This window comes from Netta rufina (assembly GCF_964035555.1).
Source record: "Netta rufina genome assembly, chromosome: 3".
Taxonomy (NCBI): Eukaryota; Metazoa; Chordata; class Aves; order Anseriformes; family Anatidae; genus Netta; species Netta rufina.
In genome coordinates this window covers 72,663,508-72,674,743 of record NC_140125.1, presented here as the reverse complement: position 1 = coordinate 72,674,743, position 11,236 = coordinate 72,663,508, and the positions used below count along the sequence as shown (strand labels likewise).

The following is an 11,236-nucleotide window of genomic DNA, read 5'->3' as shown; positions in this document are numbered from 1 at the left end:
CCTCTCCTCTCCTCTCCTCTCCCTCTCCTCTCCTCTCTCCTCTCCTCTCCAGCCCCCTCCGATGCCGTCCCCCCTTTTTTGGGCGCTGCGCCGGGGGTCTGGCTGCGGGCCGGGGGGCTCCGGGGGCTCCCTGGAGCCTTTGGGAGCCCGGGATGCTTTCAGACGTCTGCGCTGGGGCTCTAAGACAATGCCTGCCGGCGGACAATAGGGACATTAGATAAAGTGTTAACTTAATGATTTTGCCCATTGAAACTCGTTTGACTGCCTCCAATGAGCACAAGCTGCCAGCTTCTCCCCTAAATGAGACCCGACAGCTGCTATACACAGCTAGGCTAGAGGGCCGGGGATTAGGTTAGGGACTGCGGGCGGCAGGGGGGGGCGGCGGGGGGAGAGGTTAAAGAATAGAAAACTTTTTTTTTTTTTTTTTTTTTTTTTTTTACGCAATTAATAACGGGGGCAACCCCCGGACCCCCCTCCCACCCCGCCCGCTGCCCGCGAGCTTTGGAGCCGCAGGTAGGAGCCCGTGGGGAGGGCTGGGGCCAAGGCACGGCCTCCTGGGAGTGTTGTAATTACAAGCCCTCCTTGCCACCTGCCTATTGGGGCACCAGTGACCCGTCAAAAAGTGTAGCATGGGAATTCGGATAATCGCACAATGCCAACGGGGTGGGGGGGGGTGGGGGGGAGGAGAAAAATGCTCGACTTCCCTCCCGCCGGCCCTCGGCATCCTCGGGAGACGGTCCCGCGCACACACACACACACACACACACAAAGGAGGAGGAGGAGGAGGAGGAGGAGGAGGAGGAGGAGGAGGAGGAGGAGGGGCAGGCTGGGGGTGGGGGGAAGCCCCGGGGACTGCACAGGCAGCGGAGCATCCCCGTGCCCAGCCCGTCACCAGCCGGCCCCAGCGCCCGCCCCCGGCCCGCCGTGGGAACCCCGAAGGCGGCTGGGTTTGGCAGCCCTTCCCCGAGCGGCTTTTTAAGCCTGGGAAGCCCTTAAAATTTAAGAAAATAAAACAAAATGAAACGCGCTTGCGTTATCTGCGCGCCTATAGGTACCGCGGATGCTCCGCTATAGGATTTAGGCAGCCACAGCCATAAAAACCGCACCAAAACCCAGCTCACCGCGGCCGTCGGAGCGCCGGGAGGAAGGAGGGCAGGAGAGGGGGGACACGGCAGCGGAGCCACCCCCATCCCATCCCATCCCATCCCATCCCATCCCATCCCATCCCATCCCATCCCATCCCATCCCGTCCCATCCCATCCAATCCCACCCCACCCCACCCGTCCCATCCATCCCGTCCCGCCGCGCCGAGGTTTTTAGAAGAAAACTTTCGGGCAGGGCCAAATACGAATGAAAAGAGCCGGGGAGGGTGGGAAGAGAATATCAGCCTGACATGGGATGATGAGATAAACCTATAAGCGCCAGGTACGGCTTCATCCCAGAAGCCCAGCGCCGAGGCAATGGGATTTCTGTTCGGCTGGGAAAGCGTTTTGCACATCCCCTCCCCGACGGGGGGTCCCCGGGGGCTCTTTTTTTTTTTTTATTTTTTTTTTTTCTTCCCCCTGTGTGTGTGTCATAATTGCTTAAAGGATATATGGCAGCCCCGATTACTGTAATTACCATCAGAGGCTGTTGAAAGAAGTTAGGCTGGGCTCGGGGGGCGGCGGGATGGGGTCTCGCTGCCCACCCAGGCAGACTCTGCCCCCCCCCAGAGCCTGTGGTGTCCCCGTCCCCAAGAGGCCTGGAGGGCTGGGGGACAGAGGGGACACAGAAGGGGTTTGGGGTGGGATCCAGCAGCAGCAGGACGCTGGCAGGAGGATCCGCGGCCTCTGGGGCTCCTGCGCAAAATGTCCGCGGCGGTGGCTGCGCCCTCCTTCGGGGCTCAGCCCCCCGGCCTCCCCCTGCCCCTTCCCCGGAGCCCACCCGAGGGCTCGCCGGGCCCCAGCGGCATCTGCAGCCCACGGGGAGCCCCCCAGGATCCCCCCAAAACCCTTCCTTTGGCCCTGCGGGGAGGCAGAGGCCGAGCCGGGTCGGGACAAGAAGGAGGCCTTTGGGGTGGCGGGGGCAGGAGCCTCCTCCGCTCCCCTCCGGGCTCAGCCTGGATTATTATTAGGAATTTTTTTTTTTTAATATATATATTTTTTCCGCCTCTCCGCAACACCGGGAGCCTGCCCGAGAGGAAATAAACGTCCCGATCCATCACTTGTCAGACATTAAATTGGATTGGGTGTTTTCCCCCCCCCCTTTGTCACTGACTCCATCCATGTTACCCACTCGCTCCCCGAGCCCCGTCGGGATTACAGCGGCCGAGGCCGGCTGCTCATGCTTTAAATTCCCCAGTTATGAGGCGCATGGATTTGGGATTAAGGGAAATGTGACTTTTAAGTTCTTTGCCGCTTTCCCCGTCGCAGGGCTCGTTTGGTGCCGCTGGAAGCGGCGTGTGCAGAAAGCACCGCGCCGAAATCCTCCCCTCGGCGGCGTGTGAGCGAGCGGAGTTTGCAACTCCCTAAAGAAATAATCACCCCCCTCCAAAAAAAAAAATCCGCGGGACGGCAGGCTCGGGTCAGCTCCGTGGTGCCCCAAAAACCCCAAATTTCCCCCCAGGAGCCCCAGGAGCGAGCAGCCCGCTCCCCGCCGCCGCAGCCCCCTCCGGCCCCTGGGGCCGCCGCTGCCGGGGGGTCGGCTCCGCGCTCCGCTTCTTGGGGGGCTCGGGGAGCCTTGGGGGGGGGTCTTGGGGGGCAGCCCCCAGCCCAGGCTCCTTCGGGGGAGCCGGGATCCTATATATTCGTTGCCGCTCGGGAGGCAAATACAAGATTTTACAAGATTTTTTTTTTTTCTTTTCGCTATTTCGGGGGGTGCGGATCCAAAGCACAGCCTGCACCCCTCCCCCCCAAAAAAAAATCCCTCCCCTCCGCTATCCCTTTCACACCCACCCCCCCCCTCCCACAACCCGGGCCAGGCTGCAGAGGCCGTGCCCGGGGATGCTGCTCGGAGCCTCGGGCGCGTTATTACCCCACTTGTTGATCCCGCCGGCTTGCTCATGCTCGAAGCCCCCCGGAGAGCCGCCGAGTCGGGGGCGAAGTGTCGGGACCCCCCCCCCCGGGTTTAGGGCGGGCAGGTGCCTCCCCTCGGGGCTTCTCAGTGCTGCGGGGGCCGGCACATCCTCGCCCGCCGCCCGCCGGCGATGTCCTCCTCCCGAGGAGCGAAAAAGAAGGGGGAAAAATAGATATAAAAAAAGAAAAAAAAAAAAAAAAGAAAAAAAAAAAAAAAAAAAGAAACGAAATCGAGCCAAAGTTGGAGCCGCCCCCCCCACCCGGCACAAGATGCTCGCGGGACCCCGGCAGGGTGCGGGGGGGTGCGGAGTGGGCTCTCCACCGCGCTCCTGGGAGGCAGAGCAGCGAGGACAACAATGAGGAGGAGGAGGAGGAGGAGGAGGAGGAGGAGGAGGAGGAGGAGGAGGAAGGTAGGATGGGGAGCGGGGAGCCGCCGAGCGCCTCGGAGCAGCGAGATCAGAGCCGGGCGAAAGAAGGCGAGGGGGGAAAAGGCGTCAGAGGAGGAGGCTGTCGCTGCCTCCCCGACAGCGAGCGCTCTGCGAAGGGAAAAGCTTTGCAGAAGTTCATCGCGCCCCTCGGAGCTGACTTGGAGCTTTTCGGAGCTGCGGGCTTCGGCCCCTCTCTAATAGCGGCGGAGGGGCTGTGACAGGCGGCGGGGAGGGGAGGGGACGGCCGGGGAGGGCAGGGGACGCCCCTCGCCCACCGCGCTTCCCTCTCGCTTTCCCCCCAAAATCCCGGCGGCGCCTGACGTCACCGAGCGGCGGAGAGGGGTTAAAATGCGAATGATGTTAATGAACCTCCGAGCGGCTCCCCCCCTCCAAAAAAATAATAATAAAATACAATAAAATAAAAACATAAAAATAAAAGTAAAAGCACCCGGCGGCTGCTCAGGCCATTCCGCCTCTTCGCTCTCCCTGGGCTCCCGCTGCCAGAAAAAGCGACCCCCTCTAAAAAAAAAAAAAAAAAAGCATAAATGAAGGGAAAGGGAAAAAAAATAGAGACAAAAGGAAAAGAGCAAGGAGGGAGAAAGATCCCGTTTCTTCTACGTTTCCCCGCGGTTCGCCCTGGTCCTCGCCGCGGGGCTCCGGGGGAGCATCCTGCAGGTCCCCCCCTGCTTCTTGCAGCAGGGAGCAGGGCAGGAGGGTTTTTTTTTTCCCCCCCAAGGGACAGTTTTGCCCTGCCCCAGTTTGGGAAATCCCTGCACGTCCCGAAGTGCCCGGAGCTGAAGTCGCGGCTGCTGCCTGTGCGGAGCTGGGCAGGAGGAAGAGGAGGGCCTGGCCCCGCAGCGCTGGGGTGCCCGAGCCTTCCTCCCCCTTTGGGAGCCCTTTGGCTCGGGTTTTTTCACCCTCGTCTTCCTCCCTGCGGCTGCTGCATGCTCGAGGGAAGGAGGCCGGGAAGCAGCCTGGGGAGCGCGGTCCCAGCGTCCCGGGGAGTTGCTCCAGGAGGCCCCAGAAAGCAAAGAAACGCGAGGAAAGGGAGATGCAGGCGGATTTTCACTCCTCCAGGAGGCAGGGAAAGGGTCACCTCCTTGGGCGACGGCCAAAGCACCAGGGGAGGAGAGGACGGGGGCCACATTAGCAGGGCCCGGAGGCCAAAGCCGGGTTAATTGGCAGCAGGGCCCAAACCCGGCCCTGGGCACCCCCTGCACGAGCTGCTCCGAGGTGAAAAAGAAGAGGTCAAACTCTCTGCCTCTCAGCCCAGAGCTCCTCTAACCCCGCCCGGAGAAGAGCTCTCCCAGCCCCAGCTCTCCACGGTCAAAGCTGTTTCCATGGGCATTCGCTGGAGATGCAGCCCAACTGCAGCGAGGCAGGGAATTATATTTAGCACCCAGTAATTACCATTTTTTTGCCATTATTACCACTTAGCATTTACCGTCGTATTTAGCTTTCTGTTTATTAGGCAGTCCCACGTATACAGAAGATGCTAATACAGTAATGGAAGTTACTGCCTCCTCGTAATGCCTCGGAGCAGAAATGGCTATCAGCCCTCTGCAGAGGTGGCACGTACTCCCTTTTCCCCAAAATTTCTCCAGGGTGCTGGGCTGTGGCTGCCTGTGTGTGCTGGTGACACTTGTAGCTGCTGTGCCACAGCCTCAGGCATCTTTCCTTCTCTTGGTGTCTTACCAGAAAGAAGATCTTGATGTGCCACCCATCTTAAGGGCACTGCTTCTGCCTTCCCCTTGCTCCTGTTGTCTGTTCTTCAGATGTGGAGCAAAAAAATTGTCAGTGAATAAAGGAATGGAAAAGGGGAAGGGGAAGGGAAAAGTAAAGGGAAGGGGAAGGGGAAATGGGAAGGGAAGGGGAAAATGGGAAGGGAAGGGAAAATGGGAAGGGAAGGGAAGGGAAGGGAAGGGAAGGGAAGGGAAGGGAAGGGAAGGGAGGGAAGGGAAGGGAAGGGGAAGGGAAGGGAAGGGAAGGGAAGGGGAAGGAGGGAAGGGAAGGGAAGGGAAGGGAAGGAAGGGAAGGGAAGGGAAGGGAAGGGAAGGGAAGGAAGGGAAGAGAAGGAAGAGAAGAGAAGGAGAAGAGAAGAGAAGAGAAGAGAAGAGAAGAGAAGAGAAGAGAAGAGAAGAGAAGAGAAGAGAAGAGAAGAGAAGAGAAGAGAAGAGAAGAGAAGAGAAGAGAAGAGAAGAGAAGAGAAGAGAAGAGAAGAGAAGAGAAGAGAAAGAGAGAAGAGAAGAGAAGAGAAGAGAAGAGAAGGAAGAGAAGGTGAGGGAAAAACTTAAGCTGACAGACATCTATGAATGTAGCAGAAGAGTCCACAGATAATGTTGTTTTCATCTGTTTCTTTCCATGGGGAAAGTGTTGGGTAAGATCTGGCAAACCTCTGACATACCCTTTTTTCTTCAAAGGAGTTGAGGCAGGAAAAGACAGAACTGTTTTATCCTGGGAGAAGGAACTGCTACTCCTTTGGGGTACATGAGGAACTGTCCCCACTTCCCTCTCCCTGCTACAGGTGTCAGGAAGGAGCACTGCGATGATTGCAACAGCAAGCTCATGGCAAACAGGCGCTCTGTTCTGTTCTTCTGGATTTGTGAGTCCACTCTGAAGCTGGGAGCTCCCTCCTTTCTTTTTAGGTCAGTCCCTGGTTCTGTGGCTCCTCCACAAACCCATTGCCATACCCCACAAGCAGGCAGACGGCCAGGCAGCAGCACTGCAAAAGGCTGCTTCAGAAGAGGCCAGGCATGGTGTTTGGATGTGCTGCCAACGTCTGTGTTTCACCACCTGAGATGCATCCAGCCAGTGTGTGTGGTTGTCCATTTCCTCACCTGCTGAGAGCAAGTCTTTGGCTGTGAGCCCCGGGCTGCAAAACCTTACCTGCATGGTGTGTGTGGTACTGACTGAGGTGGCTTCACACACCTGGGGTGGGGTTTATCCTTCCTGAAGGACACCTGGAAGTGCCCAAGAAGTGTCGCATGAGGCTCCCTTTGCCATCCTTAAGGGAGATCCAGGGGTGCAGCTCCCTCCCCTGCAGAGGTAGCTGCAGTGCTTCTGGAGATGTCCTTTCCATGCCATTGATGGAAACGGCATTTCGGATGCTTATTTTTTCCTATCTGACAGACTTTGGATCTCAGTAAAACGAACTCACCTTCAGCGAACGAATCTCCGTGGAATGGCTGACCTAAAGTGCTCTGGGACAAGATGAGGTGAAAATCTGAGAAGCAGAAAGATGATCCAATGAACTGACCATCCTGTAAACGCTCCCTCCCTCCTGGCACGAGAGGGATTTCCTCTTGTTTATATACGCTCTGTAAAGTGCAAACGTGTTCCTGCTGCAGCCGGGAGTGCCTTGCCCCGAGCCAGCGGCACCCTGTGCTCAGCTGCCACTTACCAAGGAGTCCTGATGAATTCACCACAGCTACCTCTGGTAGATTTTTGTCTTGAGCTGCTCTCAGCCCATCCTTGACCTGGATTTACCAATCCTGCAGAAAGTTAGAGAAGACCTGCAGTCCTTGCAGTTGCTGGTAAAACGGGGGTGAGTTTCTGCCTTGTGTGTGCGTGCTTGGTTAAAGAAGCCAATGACTGTGTGAAAAACAATGACTTCATATTTCTGTTTCCACGTGTGCATCTGATGGGCATGTATTTGCAAAGCTGCCTGGCGCAGAATGGCAGGAAAAATTGCACCTTGGAAAGACAGTTGGAAAAGAGAATGTGTCTAAGTCATTGCACTTTTTCTCAGTACTTTTATTCAGGGGTGGAACAAGCCTGAGTTCACTTGCAGCAATGAAATGCCCCATTAATCACATATGCCTTTGAAAGGGATATGTCAGGCTTGGCTTATACGCCTACATTGGTACCTGATCCCATCTAGACAATGTGAGACAAGTGCTTAACAAAGCAGCTCTAGTTAGTAACTTGACTTATTTGTTAGTTTGCTAGTTAGATATAAATCAAAGTGTCGTAATAAGCCAATGATGTAGCAGCAGCTGCAATCTAATTTAGAGGGAAACAGCCTCATTTTAGTTTTACTGACAAGAACACAAAAGACAATATCGATACTGAAGGCAGCAGAGACACAGCAGTAAAAAACTAGTTAAGGGTCGGAATATGAGGGCAAAAATATCTCAATAAAAGAAAATGTGAAACAAGATCAGGTCTGTACTTTAAGAGTTGCAAATTGTCAATGAAAGAATGCTGACTACAAGGAATAAATACATCTTGGAGCTATGCTGTGACATTTAAAAATCATTTTACCAATCTTTTAAATGAATATCTCTGGTTAAGTCCTAAATACTTGTGTGTGTGTGTGTGTGTAGGAAAGGGTTGCCTCAGCTATGACCCTGATTGATAGCACTTTGACTGTAATAATTTTTGTGGTAGATTGGCTTCCCAAATTTTGCTGTAGAAGCCTATTAACAGGCTGACCTTTGAGGCAATCACACAATACACTGTGTAATGGCAGCAAAGAACGTTCTTCAGAAGGGACATATTTCTACCTGGCAATATAATGGCTCGGCTCCATTGACTTCAATTTAGCTATGTCTCTTGATATTGGCTGGAGACCAGATCCCTGGCATCTATTTAGGGAAACAATTTTAGAACCAACAAAAATAAGTATTTCCAGATGCAGCATTGAGTCAGCACACAGCATTCAGTGCTGCCTGAATGTATTGAGTCAGTTGGTGCAGATAGATTTTTAAGAAGAGATGACTAGTTTTATGACTATCTACAACATTTATAGACATTCTTGCTCTATCTCTTGCTTCATAAAATATAGGTCTCTGAATATCTTTGCAGGTAGAGCAATTACTTGCAAGTCCGAACAGAGAAGAGCACAGTATGTGTCACCCTGCAACTAACTAGATGCATTATGAGGTTAGCTGGGGGTTTCTGCCACTTGAAATATCAGAAATTGTTGAGGACAGGATGGCGAACTTGATAAATGAGGGATTTAAGTGTGTGTAACGAAATCTAGCACTCTAAGCTCTTAGAAAAGAAGAAAGCAGAGCTCTGCCATGAATCTGTAAAACGATTTAACTCCTGCAGCTATTTCCACTTGTTCTACCTGAACAGAAAAAGCAGTTAAATGAAAATATATCACTGAGAGACAGATTCTGATCCTGCAGTCTTCCATCCTCCGTATGAAACATGAAGTGTTTCAATAGGCTTCAGCAGGATTGCTGGTGTGCAGATGATCTGCAAAACCTGGCATGAACAATGGGAGCTGCAGGCAGCCTATCTGAACTGGAGACTCCTGTCAGTCACCAGCTCAAATAAAATGCACTTCAACCTGCAGTTTATTTTGGTGGTTCACACTGCTTTCTGCAGTGTGGGGTAATCACACACTACTGACGCAGGGATCCCAAGCTCAAAGTGCTTTAAAAAAACTTGAAATATTTTCACTCGTGTCCCCATATGATTCTGCCAGATGTGATTTTACTGCAGGTGTACAAGGATATGCAAGTATCACTGAAAGGAAGCATCAGGGGATTCCAGGTGGCTGGATATGAGAGAAGGTATCTCTTTGGTGAGATGTGATCCAATAACACATTACTTTATCCTGTAATTCCTGGGAATTATGGGATAAAGCTTTATTTTGTGGCTTAACATTGTGCTACAATGCAGAGCACAAAGTATCGGAGCATCTAAAATTCAGATGATGGGCAAGGGCGGCAGTTCAGCATGGAACAGTGCTTGCAGAGTAATAACAATTAGTAGCATTCTCATCAACTGCTTTTCGTAGTTACCCTGCTCTGTGGTAAAGCTGACGTTGTTAAGCAAAGCTGCGTAGCTCTGGTAGATGACTTGGTTACAAGCTGCAGAAGTCCAGTGCGCAGATTATTTCTCAACAGTGCTTTTATGCCAATTTACAGGTGCAGAGAATATACTGAATATTAGATCATGACGTTCAGGAAATCCTGAGAGAGATCCAAGTACTGTGATTTGGTTGAAAAATGGTTTTAAAATCCAGTGTATGGCTAATTAACCAATTTTGTGTTGTCAGGAGCATTTGTTTGATAATTATTGACATTTTCTATGTATTGTCCTGACAGCCGGTGTTGGCTGATGCTGCCCAAGTCCACCTAGTGCTTTTGCTGGCATGAGGCTGAAATGAATCAGCACCTGACAGATAAACAGAGGACCTGGGTTCTTTGTTCTCTTTACTTGTGCACTTGGTAAACACACTCAGAATATTTTCAGCCATATCCAGTAACTGGATATGAACAAAGTGAGATGCCACATGGGCTTCTGTGTCTTCTGGATTTTCTGGAGAAAACTGTCTTTGAACATATTTGCAACCGTGCAGCTTGGCTTTGAGCACATCTCAGTGTCTTGTGCCATTGTAAGCTGTGTCTGTCCTTACTTACCTGGTCTTATAGCCTCTTAAACCTTCCCTGCAGATGGGGAAGGTCCTAGGTCTTACACCTGCCTACTGCAGCTGAGGACACTGCCGATCTGCAACTGTCTTTTGAGCTTTGTCTTCTGTGCTGAAGGCCACCTAGAACATGCTTCATTTTCAGCTTTGCAGTAAGCCAATCTGCTTGGAACTGCCCCAACCTAATTGCAAACAACCCCTGCTTCTGGCTGGTTTGTGATTAGGTTGCAGCCTCCTGTACCCTTTTCCCATTTGAAGAGCAGGTGTAGGCAGGCTGAGGGGAGCCGGGTGGTTATAAAGCAGGCTGATGACATTTTAGATGTCAGTTTGAACTTGGCCTTCATTTTCCTTGTGCCTTTCAGGAAATGCCTTGGGAAGGCCATCAAATAAACACCAGTGGGCAGGGCAGTGCTCACACAATGAGGTTCTTTGAGTAACGTAGATCAAATCCATTTAAGATACAGCGAGACAAAGTAGTCTGACAGAAGAGCTGGACTGCCTGTCACCCAGCAATGGAGTTTCCCGAGCTCACTGCGAAGTTGTAGGGCTGTATAGCTGCCTTGCATCTCTTTCTCATGCCACTCCTTCTAGTCAGATAACCGCAACAGACCTACTTCAGTGAACCGGGTTTCTTCAGCTGTGTTTGGGAACCCAGGATTGCCTGAATATCAGAAGATGAACAACACAGGCACAGCAGAACTACTCATTCCCCTGCAAATTTGTCTTCTTTGATGCCTCTGGGGCAGGGCAGGCTATGCTTGGGGTCTAGGTGATGGGATAGTTCTTGTGTAAAGTAGACAACATATGGATTGAGCTAAACAACATCTTCCAGCCTTTCCTAGGGCAGGGCTCAAGGTTTCAGCTCCATAGAGCTTACACAAAACTTCTAGTCAACACAGAGGGTAAACAGGATGGGATGTGGAGTCACAGATGTGGCACATTTTTCTACTTTTGCCAGATTTGTGCTGTAAAGAGGTGCTAATGTTTCAGTTGAGGCCTTCCCTGGTGCTGCCCCCAGTGTGAGAGCAGGGCTGTCTCCTTGCTGCTGGGAGAAGCTGTGGATAGCCCTGGGTCTGCTGGAGCCCAGGCTGGGGAGAGAGCTTGCTGTGCCCTCAGCAAGGTCTCATTAGACCCTCAGTTCATGAAAGCAGTCCCTGAAGCCCACAGGGGGGATCTGCCCTTAAGGAGCGCAGCAGCTCTTGTGTGGCAGCAGGAAATACCCATGGGTTTGTTTCACCTTTTTCTGCCTGAGATATGGGCCTCAGGGTCCTGTGTATGGGAAATGCTGCACCGTCCTCGAAAAAAAAATAAATGCTGGTGTTGGTATAGATGTAGGTTTTGGTGGCAGGGCGGTGGGGAACCATGCCTGG

At 52.6% G+C, this 11,236-nt stretch overlaps 1 protein-coding gene across 1 annotated transcript in view; it reads right to left on the bottom strand.

Moving 5' to 3' along the window:
- NR2E1 (nuclear receptor subfamily 2 group E member 1) overlaps positions 1–3,042 on the bottom strand; it is a gene marked incomplete at both ends in the record, with an annotated part of 13,474 nt that extends 10,432 nt beyond the window's left edge. The window contains one exon of the mRNA XM_084284774.1: positions 3,018–3,042. Within this exon, the coding sequence (XP_084140900.1) occupies positions 3,018–3,042 (25 nt within the window). The remainder of the gene's footprint in view (positions 1–3,017) is intronic.
- Positions 3,043–11,236: the final 8,194 nt, after the last annotated feature.